Source organism: Camponotus floridanus, unplaced genomic scaffold (assembly GCF_003227725.1).
Source record: "Camponotus floridanus strain SB8 unplaced genomic scaffold, Cflo_v7.5 scaffold45, whole genome shotgun sequence".
NCBI lineage: Eukaryota > Metazoa > Arthropoda > Insecta > Hymenoptera > Formicidae > Camponotus > Camponotus floridanus.
The window spans coordinates 1,178,141-1,201,961 of NW_020229603.1; the positions used below are offsets into that span (position 1 = coordinate 1,178,141).

Sequence of the window (23,821 nt, forward strand, 5' to 3'; positions counted from 1 at the left end):
GAGTTATTTACGTTTTTAAACTTGACTAAGAAATAGAGATATGATGTAGAAATAATTTTACGCGATGTCTTTACAGAAATTTTTCCAATATATAATTGATGATTTTTTTTTTTTAATAACAATACTTCGCGTAATAGCGAGAAATTCGAGGCAGCGAGCTAATTATTCCCGAGAATTATACAATGTACATAACGAGTCGGCGTTAACACATTTGCGCATACAATAAAACGTAGCGTTTTACATGGAAACTTGTATTTTTCATCATTATCGTGATTTCACAATTATCCTCCCATTCAAAATGAACAATCCACAATCACGATTTGAAACATCATTCTTCGAGGGAACTACTCGATTGCTAATAAATATCTTTCTCGCTATCGAAACAATTTACTATGATCTAGGAGCTTACTTGTGGCTACTTCAGTGTAAGCATCTATCTATAATTGATTCTCATCTCATTGTCTTATAGAAGCATCGCGGAAACTGGTTCTCTTGTATTCGCGTTTCCGTCCTCGTAACCTCGCGTGCGCTGAAGGCGAGAAGAAAAAAAAAACAGGAACAAATTGAGGAATGGCTTCCCGTTATTCCGTTAATCGTTGACCGGCGGCGAACTAGGCCAACGCGCGTTCGCGGCACGATGGCTCGCGATCGAAGGATATAATCCTGCGAAGGCCGATCGTAAATCAAGCAACCGTGCACGCTCCGTACATCCGCGCTCTCATCATTTAAACGTCTCATGGTTAGCGGATATCTTTCGAGTCTTCCGGCATGCCTTTTTTATCCGTCTGAGACGACGAGAGCTTGCGCGCGGACGGGCTGGTGCTGACGAGGGGTAGGCACGGGGGCTAGGATGGAGGCGAGTAGAGGGATCGTCGAAGCACCGCTTCACATAAATATCCGTAGACACGCAGGTCGCGGACCCGCAAGAAGAGCGCTTTTACCTGCTCCCAGTAATCGCGATGTGCATGCTTAATCAATATTCAAGTATTCAGTCGTGAGGCACAGGGGGATGATGTTAGCTCTCTTCCTCTTTTTTTCTCCCTCTCTCTCTTTTCGTTTCCCCTTGTTAACTCACCCTTCGCTACTCCACTTTCTCCTCTTCATTGCCCTCTCTCTCTCTTTCTTTCTCTCCCTTTAAGCAGGAATGCGCATAACCACTTTCGTGTCTCCGATGCTCTTCCCCCCTCGCGCCAACGATATGTCCCCTCGAACAATTATGAGTTTCGCTGAGTCGGGAGTTGGAGAAAGAGGCAACAGAATACAACAGCGTAGTGGGGAGGATAGAAGGGTAGAATCAGAAGAGAGGGAAGGAGGATAACCTGCACGCTAGGCACTGCCATGACAAATGTCAACCTCCGTCGTCTACGAACATTACTCAGGTGCGTCCTCGACTCGCGTATATAGACCGGTCGACTTAAACGTCCGCAACGGTACGTCCTTGAGCAGCAACGAAGATCCAAATGGTCGGAGGAACGATGGGTGTGGGAAAACGGGATATGATAAAATTTTAGTAAGCTCTTCGCTAATATATTATAAGAAGTCTTGCTTTTCTGATACGACGTTCCATAAATATCATAGAAGTATACTTTTCTGAATAAAGCTCGCCGAGACCAGGCTTTTGGAAGATTTATTTATCTTAATTTTAGAGAGAGAATTATCGATAAAACATAGTTTACGATTAACAGTATCGAAAATTAATGCTTAAAAGCATAAACAAAGTTTCCTTATTACATCGTTGCTACAGATTAATATTAGCTATAAGGGTTTTTAATTTATAATACTTTACATTTTAACAACGGTATAAAATCCTCAGAAAAATATCTCAATAAAAGTTTTCAAGATATTTGAAATATTTTTGTACTATGAAATTAATCTACTACTGGGTACGCCGACTAGGCTCGGTACCATTCGCGAATACAGTATTTCTTGGTCAAAAGACGTTCACGATTGCTTTTAGTGCAATGCATTCGTTATCGGAAATATAACGATGGAAGTAGTTTTAAGAGAGGTTTCTTCATGACTTACGATGGAAACCTCTTGCTCTTTTATGTAGTCATGTCACGTTAAACAAGACTAAATATTGTTTATGTAAACTTATAGATGCCAACAATTGGAATAAAATTTCTTTATCGCAAAAGTTAAAAAAGATTTATCTTGGAACTTGTATTAACATAGTTTATAAAAGAATTTAGTTAATCTCAAAAAAAATAATAAAAATTGTTGGTTCATTTAACCTAAACTTTTGGTGTCTTTTGGTTAGACTACTTAAGTGTAAGGCGAAGCGTATGTTGACTGAAAATGAAATATAAAGAAAAATGTGGTCGGCGCAGCACGGTAATAGACGATGATAATAGTTCATAATAATAGACTGCGCCTTCGGCATTTGATGCTTGTTCGATTACAAGCCGACTTGTATGTCGTATGACCATTAGGTTTACGCGAGACCCTCTCTCTTTTGCATGTCATTACATTTTTAACACTCGTACCGTCGTTAGCGTAAACACACGAGCGCACTCGCAAACGTCCGGTCTGCGAAAATTTATCGTTCTCTACACGTCCGAAGACCATTCACAAAAAGAAGTTAACTTAATGCGCGCCGACCATATCTAGAAACACAACTCGCTATCACTCCACTTCATTTGTAGCGATGAACAAAGGTTTTGCAAAACGCACGGACTGGAAATTTCTTTTCTGATATTGCTTGAATTATAGATTCATCTCTATTTCTTCAATATATAACATTATGCTATATAATCTCTTAATCTAAATTATTTTTCTTTCAACTGACAATTATACAAAAAAAGCTTGTATATATAATTTATTAAATATCATATACTTTTTGCCATTATATAAGATATTTAAATGATTTGAAAAAAATACATCAATTATTTTTTCTAATTAATATGCGTCAAGAAGGTTGAACATTTAGTTACAATTAATATTTTATTTATACTAAACAGAATAAACGTAGATAAAACGTGCACATTCATAAATTATGTTGACATACGTCGGCGTATTGATCGATCCAGCTACTTGGAGCAAATAATGACATACATTATCAGATCGCGAAACGTTATTACGGTATCTTATTCTAACGACATTATAATTAAATGTATAAAGAAATGTATTCTATCATTACGGAAAATATATGCTGTAGTTAACAACATTCTTTTCTGTCACAAAAACAATTATAATTAACTCATATATATTATATTATCCATATTAAATCAAATATATTAAAATTTTCAAGGAAACTACATTTAATGCCGCAAAATAATTGTGCACGATCGAATTATGGTTTTAAATCGAACTATTTTTTTATAGAATGATAGTTCTGGGACAAACAATATATTTCTGCATCGCAAAAAACATTCCTCATACATACTCCACATTTACATTGGTGCATTTTTCTTGAAGTTTACATTTGCGCGTTTTATACTCGGACAAAACCTAAATTGCCGAAACTATTTTCATCGCAAAACTGATATATTTAAAATGTACTTCTCGATTCAATGTAATTAAAATTAATTCTTATCATCTTTAAAATATTAAATTAAAATATTAAATAATTTAGGTTTTAAAAAGTCTTGTTTCAATTAGTTTATTAACAAAAAGAAAAAAGAAATTTTGACTTTACACATATTTCAATTTCTAACTGACGTTTACTCTGTCTTTTTTCTTTGTTTCTATCAATAAGAGGAACATCAGTCATAGTGACATGCGTCCGAATATGATGGGGATTAACTCGCGTTATAAAAGCAACCAACACGCGTAATATGGGCGCGAATACATGTTCGATCCTATCAATGGTATCAACGTTGCGTTAGAGTTCCGTGCCAGGTGGACGACGTATGAAGCTTATCCTTGTTGCATGCCATCGCGTTGGCATGATCCACGGCGTTTCGCGATTGCATCTTCGCGGCGCATAGTTACATTACGCTGATCAGGGGTTCGTTCGTTCGTTTACACTTTCGAGACAAGACAGCGCGGATGGTTTTTGTGGTGAATAACGAGCCTGCCATTTCCTGCGTGTTATAGACTTAATACGGTTTCTAATTGATCGTTCGCATGTATCGAGCAAAGTTCAATTGTAAAAGTTATAAAATAATTTATTTTATCAGTTTATATTTTTGTTCTACATATATATACACACACAAATGTGTATGTATTTGTTTCTTTAACATTAATGGCAGGAGTATCATACTATTTTATTATATTTATCACAGTATACGTTAAATGATACTTGCATTTATTTTTAAGAAAGACAATTCTATTCTAAAAACTTAAACAATTGTTACATGAATTTGCTTATATTTTGCTGATTAAAGACAAATGATTCATGAAGAAAAAAGACTTTCGCATTTTTATATTTACACATTATTTATTAAATTCTCTAATAAAATTATTTAGTTATTATTTTGACTAAAATATTTGTGAATTTAATTATTACTTTGACTAAAATATTTATGAATTTAGTTATTACTTCGACTAAAATATTTGAAGAATTTTACAATATCTACATATATATCAGAATATCTACATATATATCAGAATGCGGTTTATTTATTGAAAAGATAATTTTATAGTGAAACGTCACGTCTGAATATTTTATATAAATAAGATAGTATATAACACTATGATATATTCTCACATTTCTATTTGTTACATACATTTATTTCAGCAAAAAAGGATGATGATGATGAAATATAGATATTATAACTTATTTTATCTATTTCTAGATAAGACGTATAAATTAGAAATAATATAACTGAATAATTTTATTAATATAACGGAATAATCTTAGCGTCTGAAAATAAGTACATCTTTTCAATATTTTATATTTTTACGATCTTTTATTATTTCTATTATATTTATATGTTATATTCATGCTTATTGTTATATTTATACATCCGCTCACGTTATGTTAGCATTAATATGAAATGCAGATAACAATGAATGAATTTAGCATACGTATTTTCGATAGAATGACGCCAACGATACATTTCATTTCTAAGAGATAAATGACATAACATATGTCGAGAGACTTGACTGAATAGAAGATGAGCGTTACACGAAGTTGTCCCCATTTCCAAGTTCGGTTATTTCCATGTGCATATCAATTGAGGATCATGAAATAGCAGGGAAGTACTTTGCACGTTAATAATAACTTCATAATTTGTATCCCAGACGATAAGATATTAATTTATTAACTTATTTGAGCTATAAATAGACTTGGATAATAACTCGACCATCTAAATATTATAAATGACCTCTTTTTATGTATAATGTAATAAATCAGTTTTACATTTAACAACCGATATACGATGAAAGATATTTTTGAATCAACAAATTTTCGCGAAATTTCCTGTGTCTGACGAAATTTCGAAATATTTTACTTTTCACATCCTGAATATATCTAATTGAGCGTTGCTTTATCTTTATTACTTTGTGGAATCTATCTCACAGTACACTGAAACAAATTAAATGATAAAGTTTAATAGTGAATCAGTTTTCGAGTTCATACATACACTATTTCTGGTATTTATTAAAATAAAACATGATAAAGCACAATAAAGCATAAAATTTCACATTACTAAATAAAGCATATATTATTTTTTATCTATAATATACATTTCTTAATCAATTAATTTTCTATTATTTTAATAACTCTTTTTTCTTTTTACACAAAATTTATCATTATTTGGAACATTTATAAAGAAATATTTTTGCAATAAATAAATAAAGAATTAGCTTTCGTCATTTCCAAAATTAACTGTGTATCAGACTTTTAAAGAGAAATTTTATCTGTCACTTTAAAAATTTTCGGAAACATGCAAAGATTGAACGGTCCATCTGAATGTATTTGTAAGGCTGAATATTCAATGGTAGTAACGTTTTTCGAAGTTTCGACCATTGCAGGAGACGGCTATTTGTGAACCAGAATAGTTGATATTCTGAGCGATTCAAATTAAACGGTAACATTTACTATAACATATTTTTAGTCGCTTTACGTAAAACGTTTAACAATGTTTCATGTGAAAATGGTTATACATTTTAATAAAATCAAAATATATTGATAACTAATGAAGAAGACGTTATTATTTTATATTATTTTATTGTATATTCGAGATAAAACGAATAATTTGGGGAAATGGTTTTAATCTTTTTTTAATTGTAGAAATATATATATATATATATATATATATATACATTTTTACTAAAAGTATGTCAATCATGTCAATTTAACATATATATATGCTGTATAAGCCCAAAATGTTCAAAGTCAAATATATGAGAATTTAATAATCTAGTAAGAGGAACAGATATACTTTTTAACTTTCCGAATATTATTATAGTCACATATCAACATCGCTCTCAAAATGATGACAGATGAATTCAATAAACCTGAAAGTTACCGTAAAATTTGATATCTTAAATATATATGAATGAAATATATATGAATGTTAAATATATCCTCTAGTGACAGTAGCATCTACAATTTCTCGACCGAATGTGACATCTAAAAGCTTTCAGCCTTATAAAAAATTTGGTAAAACTAAAAGAAGAAATTTGTTCATAAGACATTAATATTTAAATATTACTAATTTAATTACTAAAACGTCATGACACCGTTCCAATGTTGCATTGAAATGCAATAAAAAAAAGTTTATATGTATAAAATAAACATTTTTTTATAAGAAAAACATAAGAAAATGTTGAATTTTAAATATATTTGTCATTTCGTAACTGACGATTTATATTTCGAATTACATGTAGAATGTGAATTATCTTTATCGTCTCTCGCCTTTTAATTATAATCTGGGTTTTTCCTCGTGGAAACATATGTAGGAGGAGTACGATCATCGTGGCGTCGTTCGAATATGAAAGCGGGTTCGCTTTTATCAGCGATGGCACTGGCCCGGCTCGTTCGCTTTTTAGAATTCATTTTCGGCTTTAAGCTTCATTTCGCGCGCGCGGGAATTAAGCGCGCCGAGGGATGGCGGCGAGAGCAGCGGGTGGTTGGAGGACAAACAGCAGATTGGTAGGCGTTACCGTGGCACCTCGTACACTTAAGGTCCACTCGTAACAAACGAACAGCACCAACGACAAACAGTCGGTGTATATGTACATGCAAGGTACAGTACGTTGCAACAGTATTCCTCTAAGGCCGACCTACCGAACATCCCCTTTTCGTATTCATCGAACTTTCTCTCTCCTCACCTGATCTTCTTATTACAATCTTTATTGTAGATACATTTTATCAGAAATGTTTTATCTTTGTTCTAGATATATTTTATCAGATAAATTCTATCAGAAATAACGCGCGTGGAATAATGTAAATCACCCTATTTTTTAATTCTTTTGAATTAATTCTAGAGATCTATTTTAAAGTACATATAAATCTATTTAACATTTCTTAAATCAAAATAGTTCTAGTTCTAAACTGAAATATTAGAAAATATTATAAATATTTTATATTTTTGGTTCATTTATAAATGATCTAAACTGATCTGATTATGAGATATATTAACTAAAAGATTCTAATTGAATATCTTGTAACAAAATCGCTGAAATATTTCGAATCGAGAAATATTTCGAAAATAATCTCGTTTTTCTTATGAAAATTTGAAGCGTGATATATGTGACAAATATTATTTGAAATTTTATTCAATTTTTTCATGTTTTATCGATGAGTATCGATTTTCTTTAATCCATTCGACGAATGAAAGATGCGCTATATTCGAATTGGTTTAAATTTCAATTTTATATATATGTAGGTTTGATATACATTAAAAATTATTTCTTTTCGAATTGTCGAGATCTCTTTGTGGCGGCACAAGAACTGACTCTTGGATGGCATTATCCCGATGCATCGTGGCCGGGTGTACGTGTTGCACACGGACGCATAAACACAGGCATGGTTATTTCGCGGCGTTCGCGTGCACGCGCCGTTGCTCGTGCAATTCAGACCCCCTTTTTTGTAATTTACGACAATACGTACGCGGTCGAGAGAATTACGACGCGAAGCGGGCGGCGTCGGCGCTCTGGATTTGTTTAATCGTCCCTGAGTAGAACGAAAATTCTGCCCTCTCTCGACCTGCATAGAACCCCTCTCCCTCCCTTCTCTTCCATGCCCGAACCCGAAAGTAATTTTCGTCCGCATGGGGATGCAGGATGAGGATACGGGATGCATCCGGCGATAGTTGCTACAAGCAGCCGCCGATTGAGTCAAACTCTCCTGCGAATTATGCCAGTAATGAGAAATTTATTTCATCTTAAAGACGACATGTTCCGAACGCTCTTCAGAACGATCGCAAAAAAATGATTGCATAATAAATGTACGCCTTCAATATAAAAATAGCTCAATTCTTTTCTACGCTAATACTGAAAAATAAATTTTTGTCCTTGAAGGAAAGCATGCCATAGTATGTGGCGCTATGTAAGAGTAATTTTTAACATTATGTATGATAATAGAAGTCTTGCTAAGAACATGCAATAATGTGAAGAAGCGCGTATGATCCAATGTTTCGTAATATCATACAATTATTATTAGAGTGACAAGACTAAAGAAGAAAGTGAAAGAGAATGATTATAATGCGTTTAATTATAATCATTCTTTTTCACTTTATTGGATAACAAGATATTAAACGTAAAGTATATTATAGTATTTAAAAATGTGAACGGTAAGATAACTATACAAAATGAACAAGCCCATTTGTATAAATTATTTAAAGCGAGATAAAGTTTGCCATAGGAATGAGGATTAGCATATGTAATATCGTTGACATAATTCTGAGTTGAAATTAGACTACTATCTCATGTATTTGTCATACTAACAGAACATGAAAGATATTTACGTCATTATGGCTGTGAAATCAATTTAAGTCATTACCTATTTGTGCTTGCATACTGATACGTCTCTATTCTATTTCTTGTTCAATATATTATTCCAAAGAGGAGTCCGATCTCATTTTCTTAATAATAACTATTTTATCATATTATCCGTATTTTCTTTTCGTTAAACTTTTTTAAATAAAAAGAATAATAAAAATATAACAACGTTTAAGATGTAAATGTAATTATTTCAGCTTGTCCGTAATATTCAGCAATTCTCTACTAAATTAATTCAATCAAGAGATAAAAAGATGAACTGCTTTCTCTCATCCGATTAGTAGTAAAATAAACCATTTCAGAAATCTTTTATCAGGTTAAATGAGTCGCATCAACTTTTGTACCCGCATCTTCTCAAACTTTATTCTTACAACTTTCAAGCTAAATGACTCGGTTTACCGTTCCGATTGCGGAAAATAGATGAATAAATCAAGACGTCGTCGCGCGGTCGATCGTTTATCTCGCGCAACGAATCCGAGGAGTCGAGAAATCGAGAGCACTTCTTGACACTGCTCGTTCCGCGCTCGCCTTAGCCCATCTCTCGAGTCGAGATTCTAACTGTTATGCTAACGCGAGTATGATAATCCGGAGATCGTCATCCGGGACCGCTCTTCGTTGGCTAAAGCCAAAGAACGGAGGACATGCTCTCTCTCTCTTTCTCTCTTCCTAGGGTCCTGAGTTGAAAAAGTCCATTAGTATGAAAATGCGATACAAGATGAGTTTGAATAAACATCGCGTCCCTTTCTTCCGTGTCTACATCGTGTCGTGGGCGTTTCATCCTTCCTCGTTGTCTTTCTTTCTACGTGCGTTTCCTTCGTTCTTCCTCGTCACCGTGCATCACGACACGCTTGTCCGAGCGCGCGTGCAGCTTCGTGAAATTCTAAAGTTATTTTATTTAAAGTTTTATAATTCGCACGGAGAGACCGAACGTGTCGGTCGTTCTGCCGACACCACGCGTCGCACATCGCTAATGACGTTTTTGGTATGCATCGCTATGCATCGGCAGAGTGTACGTGGAAATTTGACCGCGTCGTCATCGGTGATCACCCGTGATATGACACTGGCATGCTCCATTAATTTACTTAAACAGACATTTGCTAACAATTAAGATACGATGTTCGAATTTCATCCTCGCAATTTAATCCTTTATATTCGTAGGCGACTTGCAGCTACATGTTTAGCCTGATGAACGAAACGATATTTTCTACGTAAAAGGCAAAATGTTTGATGTGTAAAAATATGTAACGTAAAAAATAGTCGCGCAATCACTTGACAATTGTATGACGACAGTTCTTGCTCTACAAACCAACTGAAATGTCTTTGTAAATTATTTATTTATGCAAGAAATATGTAACATTGAGCAATCTTATTGTCTCGAATATCGATATACTCTGCAAGCAATTGTTAGGGGTAAATGCTTAATTCGAGTATTTTATAATTGATCAGCTCTTAATCAATATTCATTTTCATGTCATTGTATTGAAAGTAAATGCAATTGAAGGAAAAGCGTACATTATAAAAGAAAGAAAAAGGATTAAAAGAAATTCGAAGAATTCATCCCTAAGTACTCTCGCGGACTGCTCGGCGCCGACTCCCAAAGCGAGATGAACGCGAAGGACGGTGTCGAGCGGCACCGAGCGCTCGCCGGAAACTGCCGAGAGGTTGAAGCGCGCCAAAGGGTCGACATGAGGCCGCGTGATTGCCATTACGCCACGGAGCCGCGGTACCTGCAAGACCTCCCACGCTCCTCTCGGCCGACAGTTACTCGCTCGGAACACGACGGGTCGGTCGGTCGGTCTCGCTCCTGGTCCGCGTTTACGTGTTCGCTGACAAGACGCGCCGGCAAGAGTATTTAGTCGCGGGGAATCGCGATCCTGCTGCATCGCGACGCAGCTTCGCGGAAACGAGTCGCGTGGGATAAGGGAAAATAGCCGACTATAAAAGTTCGCAAGTTACACACTCAGCTGGTAGTATAATGGATTCAAAATTGTCGGATGAAAAAGCGCGCGGTCAACTTTGACGTTTCGAGCAAAATCGACCATGTTCAAAATCGAGACGAGAATTTCATTTCGCGACATTCGCGAATAACTCGATCGTGTGGTGCGCTTCCTGTTAATTACGCGGTTGTAGAGTTTGCGTACAAACTAAATTGCGGTTGCGAATATCTATAACATGGACATGTGACTGTTAGTCTCGAGCTGCTGTTTTTCGGAGCGATGATATAATTGCGAGGATGTGAGCTGTATGAGGGTGAAAATTCGATCTGTCATTCCGCGCGCACTTATCAGTCATCCAGAAAGGAAAGAAACCTAAAAGAACAATTCTATACAAACTTCAATAAAGAATTTTACGTTTATCGATTGCTTCACATTTAGAAACCGGTGTAAGCAGGTGTTTTCGGAGAAAATCGATCCAGGTGTTATGTATGTCTTAAAAATCTCATCGTTTCTCGAACTAATGATATTTTCTCGATTGAAGACTTTTACTTTACTTAACCAAATGCTCGATCTTAGATGCCTGCCTTCTTATCGGTCTATTCATATCAGTGTCTCATTACAATGAGCACTTGTCTTAACTTACGTACCAAAGTCTTTATTTTCGCTCTTGCTATCATGAATTCTTCTACTATCTTCCCAATAGTATTTCAACTACATAGTAATAAATTATGATTATAAATTTGAAGCCTTATATATTAGAACATTAAAAATAACTACAAGGAAACCTATAACTACAAGGAAATCTATCAAAATTATCTACATAGAAAAGAACCGAAAGAAAAGAGTATATTTAGCTATATATTTCCATTTCTTTTTATCTATTTTTTCTTTGATCTAGCAAATTAATGATTGATAAACTTTGAATCGTGCAAGCTTTCCCGAAATTAATACGATTCTTAATCTTTGCTTAATGACTTGATTATATTTATCAAACTGAACCTATGTTTGGAAAGTTACTCTTGTATTCCATTCATGCGCGAGAACAATGAAGCTCGGGAACAAGAGCCATTGCCGATGACTTTGCCGCAGGCTTATGTAGTGGAGCGAGAACGCTGGAAGAAAAAAATCTGTAGTAGCTTAGAGTACCTCCCACGCTTTCCCCTGTTGACAACGGCGGTGGGGTGTTCTTATACTCGGATGGTTCTTCCTTCGCTCTATGACGATTAACGGCATGCCAGTCTGCTAAGTTCGGTCAACGCGAAGCCTTCATTCTTCCTCCTGCGAATCGTCATTGAATTGAATTCTCTCGATTCGTCGCACGAGAAGTCATAGATTCGTAAGTTCGTCTTGTTCGGGTGCCGGTATTAGCGAAAAAATATTTTTTAAATTTAATTCTCTCCGGTCAATTATAAATAATAATTCTTTTTATCCCTTTAATTGATTTACTACAATGCGGTTATTTTAACTATCGCTCGAAGGATTTTCATTTATTTTGACAACTTAATTTTGTTTCGAGATGAGCATAATTTGTTTTACTCGAAATGTAAAGAGATTTCGCGAGATTTTGCAAAGTATCTTCCGAATATACGTCTGACATCTACATATATAATGCAACTCTTATATTTAAATGATTTATATAAGATAAAGTTAGGTCGCTGTTAAATATATTCTCTTTCTCATTGCTGACGAACGGTATTTATATAAAATATTTAACAGCTTGTTATAATTTACGCTCTCGACGGATAAATATGGCTGAGATTGACGAGCGTCGTAAAAGTACGGTTACGAGCTTGCGGAACGTTGTCATCCAGTTTCTAATCCGCCGAGGTTTCTTTACTTCCGAAATTAAATTGCCGAGTAATGCAGGGCACGAAGTCCGAAAAAATCTCATTTGCGACTCAAGTAAGAGCGAGCATGAGTTTCTCGAGTAAATCCTTCGTAGCACGTAACACCAGTCTGCATCTTCGCATTCGTGCTTTTACGCACAGTATTTCGCCGCCAATATGAAAGCGCAAGATCTCGAAAAGCAACGTCGTTTAGTCCGACTCTCACGTTAATAATTAAAATTATGAATAATTTAATTTATAATCGAATAATAAGAGATGGAAAAAATAACATGTAAAATGTTTTATTTCCATAAGGAAAATCTTTAAAATTGTATGATATATTTCTACTTCTCGATTAGAATATTTTACACAAAAATTACATACTTAGATACAGAACAGTTGTGGTTTATTCAATATCTTAGGAAATGAGAATAAAAAGGATTATTGTATTTTATAATAATTTTAATGTATGTACCAAAAAGAAAAGCGCGAAAATATTCTTATTTTCGATTGCACGGTGCAATTGTTAATTAATTTTAACTAGAATCAATTAAATAACGCACGAGATGTTAACGATATTGGGAAAATTGGGATATAATGGAAGGAAGGTGGACGACACGATATAGAGAGACCGCGACAACGCGACGCGACCGACAATGCAACGGCGAGCGAGATTGAAGACCATAGCTGGTGTGCATCAAAATCGACGGCAAAACACGCAGGCCGTCATTCAGAAAATAATTAAAAATAATTGAAAAACAGCGCGTCGCGACGGCGTACAGCCATTGTCTGTTTACCGGGACCGGGACAATTTCCTTGGCTTTTAGCGTAACCGCGTACCGGCATTGTACAATCCGGTTTAATCCGCGCGAACAAATACTGAATTGCCGCTGGGTTGCTTAAGGTTGAAAAAAAGGTGCAACTAAAAGAAGAATAGAATAAACACCTGTGAAAAACTATGTAAAATTCCGAGACTTGTTTCTATGATTCTCTGACGAAATACGGAAATAAAAAAATGATGAGAACAAAAGATGAGAAAAAATACGCAAATCAGAAAGAATCGAATTATTTCGCTTTTCTCGATTTGCTTGCATGATAATCTTTATTGTGGATAAAGACTATTGAAAAATAATCAATATAAGATTTTCCAAAACCCTTAACTACAATTTGAAATATAAATTCTTATATATCATGTAGGAGTTATTATGTGCCAACGATAAATTAAATTTATTAAACAAATACAAGTCAACATCAAAAGTTACTCTTTGTAATAAAATATGATTTTTTTTCATTAAAAAACTCATGTTAAAAAAATCGTGACACGGACATAAAACTTTTTCTAACTTTTTACGGTCTATCTTCATCGTGTGCCTCGACATCTGAACGAGACGACTTGCGGTTCCTATCATTCCCTGCTATGTTCGGTTCCATTTTCAATATATTTAGCAAATAAATTTTTTCGTGGAAACATATGGGAGATGCTTTGCGTCATGATCCGCATGCATAAATCAATTAACTATTGCAATCACATTTAGTTCCCGAATAGCATCGCCATCGTGTCATTTATTTTTGAAGCATCCAGGGCACATTTGAGAAAATCTTAAGGAAGCTTTCGAATATTTATTTCTGTACGAGAGAAAGCACGCGCACATATAAAATCGTGTACGCGGCAAATGAATCGCTTGTAAACGATCGACAAGTGAAATGGGACTACCGACGACGAGACTTCTGCCAATTCTTTTGCTCCTGCTGGCCGTGGCACGATCGAACCTCGCGCAGAGGCACGGAACTCCGTATCGATCACGCAATCGAGGTAATTATTCTCTTTCGGTTTCACGCATCCTTTAGCACCTTAAGCTTGGCAACGGCGATAATAATCAAGAAATCAAGAATTTTTTTGAAAGAATTAAATACATTAAAATGTTCTAATTATTAAAAGTTTATATCATGTAGTATATTGCTGATATAGCATGAATATTTCTATCTTATAACATTGTAATATGCTGTCATTGCTGAGCTTAACTTAATTTATCTTAAGCATTAAATAGTGTTGTAACATTAAGATAAGAAATTTAAAACGTTTAATCTTTTAAGTTTTATTGTAAACTTTTTTGTCAGATAGAATGGTTTAATAGTTTCTATGAATGAGAAATAATTCTCGCAAAAAATTAATAAAAGAAAAAGAAATAATTCGCATTGAAAATTTTAGATGACAAAAAAATAATCCATTTTACTCACATATGGATTTATGCATCTAAAAACTCATTATTTTTCTCAGTTCATGATAACCTCATGACAAGTAAATGACATTGCTTTACCTGTATAATTATATAATATTGTGATAACAATTTTCCTAACATTTCCATATTTTTTTTTCATTCTATTCATCTTTGCAGAGTCACCTTTATTTTTGTTCCTTTTCCTATCCTACTTCATCCGTTTTCTTTCTTTATTCCTAATTCTTTTTTCTTGCATCACAATACTGGCATTTAATTGCATGATGTCGGCCATACGATGCATTTTCAGAATAAATCTAGCGATGTTTCGTTCAGAAAATGTAAAATTATTTTATAATAAGTAGAGGCGAAATAAAGAAAGAACAACGTAAGAGAAAAAAAGTCTTTTACGTGTGATAGGTATATATAGATATAAATACAGTGAGATGCTTGAATATCATTTTCAAAATGAAACAATCGTTCGGTCTTCTTTCTTATAAATCTTGAACCTTTTTCTACCTTGCACGCATGCTACACTTAGTATTTGCACAATATAGATTAATATAGATTCTTAAATCGATTTTTAATTCGACGCAAATACGTAAAATGTTCAATTATGGTAGGACAGAACACTCTTTTTTTTTAAATAAAAATTTATTACATTCGCACTCTAGAAAATAGACTTTTGTAAATATTTTTTAAGCTATAAAGCTCTTTATAAAAAATATAAGGTTCTGAATTCTTACATAATTTATAAATTTGACTGATTTATTACCCTTTTTAATAAAATCTAATATATATGAGTTAAGGCAGTAATTAAGATCTTGATTTGAAGTGGATTTTAAAGTATTTTGATTTTATGAGATGATATAAAGCTTCCGCAAAAAAATAGTTTAAAAATAAAGAATTGGAAGAAAACTCTGTTTGCATGTGTTAAACAATAAAGTGGATAACACGATAAACGCACGCACATGCATATATATGTATGTGTGTACGTGTCTATGTGTATAGATGCGGCCACTATAAAATGTACGCAATATAAAAGCTGCCAGTAGCTACCCCTTCTACGCAGGTATGATGCATTCTTTTTTTTCTCCAATTTTTCCATTCTACTTTCTCTCCATTCTGCCGACGTTGAAAGCTCGTAGTTGCACCGCATTATACTATAGTGTTTATGTCCCGAAATATAACGTTCAGTATTTAGATGCAGAGATATTAAGCAAAAGCAATATATATACATTTTTTTGTGAAATATATATATATATATATATATATATATATATATATAGTGATATATATATATATATATATATATATATATATATATCAAAAAATTTTTAGTATTTTATGAAAATTTAGTAACTTTATATAACTAAATTAATCTTTGAATATTAAATTACTGTTTATAAAAAAAGATATTTAACAGAGAAAAATCATTGAAAATATTTTACTCAAATATAGCTAGAATTAATTTAATCAGTTGAATAAAATAGCAGTCATTTTTTAACGCATTCGTACTAAAATTCATATCATGAACAAAAAATCTATATAATATTTATAATAAAATTTCTATTACGAGATTCGATTTTAATTTTCTTTTAAATTAAAAATTTCAAATTTGAAATAATTATGTGTGATAATGATAAAGCTAATTAAATATAATTAGTTAATTAGTTTAATTAAATTTTATATAAGAATACGATATGATTTCCTGATCTACATATATATATATATATATATATATATATATATATATATGTTAACGATTAATATTACAATAATTACTAATATATATATATATATATATATATATATATATATATATGTATATATTATTAATTATTGTAATATTAATCGATGATATATACAAATGAGTATCCAATTGGAACATAATGCGAAACAAATGCGAAACAAATGCGAAACAAATGTGTACAAAAAATGTGATTATTACCAGAAAAATAGATGAGACAATTGTCGGGATATTTAAGGAGGGCAAAACATAGGATTTATAATCGTGTTGATGGAAAGCGAAGGACAGGGACAGAGGGCGATCAATGGAGGCCCAAGTTTGTCATTATTTATTAATACATTTACGATTGCGCGGTGAAGTAGCGGGGCCAGAAGTTCGCGGGGCGGCCAACGACCGCCCGTTACAGGCCCAGGCTAATGGGCAAGAAACTAGGAAGTTCCATAACCGGTGTTAACGACGCGTTGCATTTATGCGTCGGCGATCCCGGCCCGACGTTGCTACTCTCGTTAGTTTAGTACAACTCCTAATCCTCGTTTGTGCCGCACCGGTCCAGAGGAAAGCGCCGATAAAAAGAGCGGCCACGTAAACTGTCTTGTGATCCGCTCTGATTTCCTTACAACGCTGATTTTCTAGAATAACGCTACGTTATTGCCTTTAAAATTTTTACAGATAAGGCTTAGTACATTTGCGAATAGATTATTACTTTTAAAATGTTATATTTTAATCAAGACAGTTGTCCTATTGATACGTATATATGTCGTATTTTGAAAAAGCAGTTTTACAAATTTAATTAATAGTAAATTTAGTATATAAGTTAATAAATTTAATAATTTTGCAGCTTTTTCAAAAAAACATTGGTTAGTTTAAATCTTCTTTTACAAGATTCGATATAAATTTACATATCACCTTATGCAGAATCAATATTAAAGTTATTTTCTCTATTTTCTAACATGCATTTCGTCTAAAAAATGTCGCACCAGGATCGATTGCTGCTTTTATATCGTTGAGTTCGCTTGTAGAGTTTGCGTGCCTTTTATTATACTTTTATATACGGCAGTGTACATAACTCGTTTGTATACCAACTGTAAACTGCACTGTATATTGATTAATTCAAATACTGACTTTATTGTGCGGTTTTTTCTAATTTCTTGCTAGAATGAAGCAAAACGCTTTCGGAGCGCTTGCACTTTAGTCATGTTTACATAAAGACAATGTATAGTATACATTGTAGTTAATAATGATTTAAATATACTATTAAAAAAAATATTTTTTATTAATTATTCATACAAATGGTGAAATATCAATCAAATATATAAGATATATCTTGGAACACAACGTGAATTAAGAGATTTATAATATATTGAAAGAGAGTACGTCGTAATTTCACTGTTAATAGATTTTCTTATGCGAAAGAGTAGATCAGAGTACACGAGGATTTGTTTTCAAAACAGTCAAGTTTTACGACGGTATTAAACGGACAGTTCTCACCATCGTCGATTTTGATAGCGGAAGTAAAGCACGCGATCATTAAAGGAGAGAGATAGACACAGAAACGCATAACCTCGTGCATATCATCCTTGACCTGCATCAAGTTATTCCTGTATAGTTGTTTATCATAGGCGAAAACTGCTCAGATTTATATATTAAATGCAAGGCACCATAATAAATTCCTTTATTTATGCGTCTCTTAATCGAAGCATTTGATTTTGACAAGCCTTACAACTCTTAGAAATAACATTTTTTTACTAAAACATGTGCGTGGCCGAAACTCGCGAATCCATATCCCGCTGCTTCATTTTTTATAGGTACCTATGTCTCGTTTGTCGCATTTGATTTGTGCGCACATATTTGCAAATCACACTAACATTCAATCTCTCTATCGCGTGGCTGACCACAGTAATTTTTGTAAAAATCACATGCATTCGCTTTTCGGCTACGATGTAAGGTAACATATTTTGCTTTTTTTCTATTCATTGCTTTTCATTTCATTCTCGCTCTTCGATTTTATTCCAAAGCGACAGTAAATTAGTTATGCGAAGACGAACAGAAACGATATTAAAAATTTTTTAATAGCTGTATTAGGTAAAAAAATATTATATCATTTCTTTCATAATTATTTCAATTATTTTCGCTCTTCTTTGTCTCTTTTGTATTTTTTTTGTTATTTATAAGCTAAAACAGAAAAGCTCTATCACTTTTATTATCTTACATTTATAATGTATTTTTCGAAAATTTGATGGAAATATTTAAGTCTAAAATTGAAAAATAAAAGTTTCAATAATAAAAATAAATAACAATTTTATCAATTGTGCGTAAATCGTTTTAAAAAATGATAGTAAAAAATAATCCGGTAAGTAGAATTAAAGTGTACCGATTAACATCGTTTAATTAATTCAGTGATTGAATATTACTAGTGACGAGCACGGACGGACGCAAAGAAAAAAGACAAAAACGTAGAAGGGGAATGAAAAAATTCGCATTCATTTCGTGACCATTCGGTTACATCGGAAAATGTATTTAAATTCAATGAAATTTAAACAGAAGAGACATTTCGAAAAAAAAAGCATCTTAAGTTTGTCAAAGAAATCAAATGCATAGGTAAAACGTTGTTAAAGGATCCGATTTTTTACCGATACAATTAAAATCGCAAGATTTACCTTTTCATTTCACTTGTGAAATGTTTCACGCTTATTTTATTGCTCTCTCAATCTCATAAAACTATGAATTTAAGAAACTTGCAACTCAAGCTAATGTTAGATGTTATAAAAATTTTTCATTAATATATTGTGCATAAGCAAAAATGTTGAGCTTTAATTTGCTAATAATAATAAAGAACTAACAACAATATTATACAGAAAAGCAGGAAAAGAGAAATGTAAATTTTGATTAATATATTTTTTCGTAATGAATGAAAAACTTTATAAAAGATAAGCGCAGTATATTTTTGTATGTATTTTTATTTGTGTATGTTTTGCCAATTTTGCGGAAATATTTGTCATGCGTAAAAACATTTTGTCTCCTGAGTGAATTAAAAACGATAGTTGTAAATATTTATAGACACCGAGTATGTATCGTATGCGATTAGTTTACCGAGTATATACCATCTGCCTTCTCGGGCCGATTCACTCGAACGATCTTCGATAGTTTCGCGCGACGAAATTCAAAACAAATTTGTTCTTATCTAAATGAAAATACGGCTTTTCGCCATTGTTGCTTCAGCTCAAGCAAGCGCGAATGCGAGTATACATGAAATAGAAAGTACGGAAAGACGATTGATCGGCAATGTTTCTCGCATTGAAACTAATTTAAATTGTTTTCAGACTCGTTAGTGTCTTGCAGAAGCGGAAGATCCGAGAAGGTGTTTCTGTAACTCTGTTTTCGCGTTTCAAACTGTTTTGTTAAACAGAATCGAGGTCGAAATGCCATATTAAAACAGCATATCTAGCTATTTATTTTAAAAATGATGTAAGTCGTAATTTTTGAAATGCAATACGGACGATGAAACATAATATGCAAATATAAATTAATATAATATTATAATGATTTCAATGTGATCATTAAAATGTCAACTATGGCATTATATGTATATTGAAATAAACGACTTGATAAACAATTAATTTTAATAGAGATGTTTGATACAGATGTTATCTTTGTATAATTGTCTTCCATTGCGCATGACACTATTCGATTCTTATAGCTAATGGTAATAATTATGTATATCTGGATATTGATTGTATCCTCTAATTTTTCTTCGTTTTCTTTCCATTAGGTAATATTGACATATATCTGTTCGTAAAAAGTGCAAACAGATGTATATGACAAATTCCATGATTATATTAAATCAAAAGTTCATCTTTGTAATTTTATTATATAACATAAATTTTTTTATTTATTGATTATTATATGCGTACAAAAAAGATATGTTAAATTAAATGCTTTGGTTAAATATTCTGATATCGATTTACTTTATTAATATATCATCGCACATAACTTGCTTTTTTTCCCTTGAAATAAATTTGGTGCTGCAAGAATAACAATCTTCATCGAAATGAAGAAAATTAATCTTAATTCATTTATATTTACACTTTTATTTAAAATCAGAATAGAATATGTATATATTTTATTATGTATATGTATATTATATTTGCGTATTAAATATTTTTGTCGAATATTTTCCATATATTTACATTTAATTTTCAGATTCTGAAATCTAAAAGTCTAAGACAGACAAAGATAACCACTTTAAGACAAGATAAATACTTTTCGAATGATATACAAGTTTATAATTATTCTCAAGAACCATTCAGATCTCCATCTCGATTAAAAAAAGCGTAATGCTTTTCTATTTACGGACGAGTATACATTATTCAACCTCGTTTCTCGATATCAGCGAAAAAACCAGAAAAAATGTCAAGGCGTCTATAATTAATACCATAAATTCATAGCCGTGCAAGGATCTTCGATCCATCGATCTCGCGTGGGATGCCGTTCAACGAATTGCTGTATGAAACCCTCCTCTTGAGGATATATTCCCGACCGGAAGTAGCTGCCGACTATGACGTAGCACTTCCGGCTCGCGGAGGAGGCAGCAGTGCACAAAATCTCGAGATCACGAGTTCACTCGAGATCGAACGATTCAATAGCAGCGCGTTGCTTACTCGGCCGAACATCTTTTCTCACCTTAAATATCGATGGTTTCCTGTCACGGCGCGTTTAGTTCACTCTGTAACTATCAATTTCTCGGATAGAGACAACGTTAGCGAGTGTGGATATTTTCACCATAGCGTCCGATATTTTTTCGAACATCATTTTTGCGCCAAAGCTTCATGGAACGGATAATTTCTTCTTTACACTGTAAGCGAAAAAGCGTACTGTTATCGATGGTTCAGTGGATACAATAGTTGAATGCTCGACTTTTAGAAAACCAGTATGTTACTTGAAGTCTTTCAAAGAATATGTAGCAAAATAATATTAATATTATTAATATTATAATTAATATTCTCTAAATCATTATTAGCTTAAAATTAAGCATAATAAAATTTTCTGTTTTATCTATTCTCATCATATATTATGTCTAAATATAAAATAAAAAATGGAGAAATATTTCGAAGAACACAGAAAAATTTTGAAAAAGTATCGCAGGATATCTGAAAGATTGGAATGTGTTTTCCAACCTCTTTGTGCAGAATTTCATTAGAATTAATCGTTATAATCATCATCGAGTGAAAATCGTGTGATACACATCGTTAATTGTAATGATTGTCGAAGAACATCGCCAGATATTTCGCAGCGCACGAAAAGTCATCGCAATGTAGGAAAAAAAAATTGTCGGAAATATATCCACTGCGGTAAAACGACGTTTTCCTCCGTAGAGATATTTGCTCTCGGGACTTATTAGATTTGAGGCTGCCTTTCGCGTCCCTTGAAGTAAACATGCTTTACTAGGGACATACACGGCTTTCCACCTTCGCACACGACTATAACTCTCCCTGTAGTCTATCAAATTCTGCTGTTCCTTCTCTTCCTCTTTCCCCCTTCCTCTTCCTCGTCTTCTTCCTTCTGCTTCTATCTCGTTCTAAAAGTCGATGAAAGATACAATTCAGAGAAAGCGTAATGAGCAGAAAAAAAACGCGACACGAGATTATTTTTTTTTTAATTTCTGATTATTCTCACGGAGATTCTTATATTTTATAATCGATAAGAATATCTAAAAAGATGAGGCACGTTATGTATCAGTCGATGCGCATCATTGATCCGCATCGTGCGCTGATTCATAATTTTCAAGACGTAAGCCACCGGTTCAACCCGAAAATCTATGTAACGCTTTTTAAGCGATTTTTAATTGGCTCTACACATTGTGTGCAAGCGTTGCTTTTCATCATTGCGAATTCATCATTTTATCCACAAGCTTTCATCGCAATTATGTACAATCGAGCATCGCAATCATTTAAATTACGATATTTACAAGAGGCAAGGAGCGGCCGCCGACCCTAGGATTTACTTCTCCACTTCATTGTCGAATGAAGACCCGTCATCGTGGAATTTCTTCACGCATGACACGCCTAGATCATTCGCCTCTTCATTCAGTAAGCGATGGCATAGCTCGATTAATGTGCTAATTAGAATAGAGACTGGAGATTTGTTTCATTTCTTAGAATGTTCGAGTTCTCTCAGATTATGCGAAAAGTACACTAGATAAAAATAGAAATGATACTTCTTAGTTATATTCTTAGTTATGTCTCTTATACAATCTTGTTATCTAAAAAATTTTATTTCAATAACATAACTAGTATGTAGTATTTTTAGTTGTATTTATACTTGTATTTATCTCTTATTATGCAAAATTCATTGTTTGAACTAAACGACATTTTATATTTAGACCTAAATAGACCTAATTAGGTCTAAATATAAAATGTCGTTCAGTTCAAACAATGAATTTTGCATAACAAGAGATAAATACTTGTATTTATCTCTTGTTATGCAAAATTTATTGTTTGAACTGAACGACATTTTTATATTTAGACCTAAATATAAAACGACATTTTATATTTAGACCTAAATATAAAATGTTCAGTTCAAACAATGAATTTTGCATAACAAGAGATAAATACAAGTAAAAATACTACAAACAGAGCAACTTGTTTCCTCAGATATATTTAAAAATATAATCATACTATATAAATGAGGTAAAAAATATTTCTACACGTATCTATACGTGCATTATTATTTAATATATATTAAAGATATATATATATATATATATATATATATATATATATTAAAAATAGATGACATTAGATTTAGATTTAAATCAATTATTCAGGATTTAATTCAATACAATATTTCAATATTTTATTCTTGGATTAATGAAAGCGCAACACAGTTGCATGTCATAGCTATACTATCATAGCTTTTCCATAGCTAGGCAAATCACAGCGTAACAATTTTCGAGCTTGACAGTGCACTCACCACGATGGCCGATTATACAAGTTTGTCGTTAAGTGCGATCGCGTCGGACATGGCAGACTCGACCTGGCGACGAGAGACTTGTTTCGAAGGCGAGACGATGTATATATGTATCGTACGTACCGAAACGGTAAATAGTGGACGCTCGATATCTAACAAGTCGTGACGGCACAATAAATTATTCGTCTGCGTTTACCTTGGCACACCGTGCGGGTTGATGCATATTGGAACAGG

At 33.2% G+C, this 23,821-nt stretch overlaps 1 protein-coding gene across 25 annotated transcripts in view; it reads left to right on the top strand.

The window, feature by feature from the left end:
• The window catches only part of LOC105256736 (basement membrane-specific heparan sulfate proteoglycan core protein), a 142,454-nt gene that overhangs the window by 49,404 nt on the left and 69,229 nt on the right, over positions 1–23,821 (top strand). The window contains exon 1 of one of the 25 annotated variants that reach the window (XM_020029244.2): positions 14,227–14,468. The exons of 23 other annotated variants lie outside the window; for them this stretch is intronic. In XM_020029244.2, coding sequence (XP_019884803.1) covers positions 14,360–14,468 — 109 coding nt within the window. In that variant the 5' untranslated portion in view covers positions 14,227–14,359. Of the gene's footprint in view, positions 1–14,226; positions 14,469–23,821 lie in introns of those variants that run through there. One more of the 25 variants, XM_025411901.1, reaches the window with a different exon arrangement.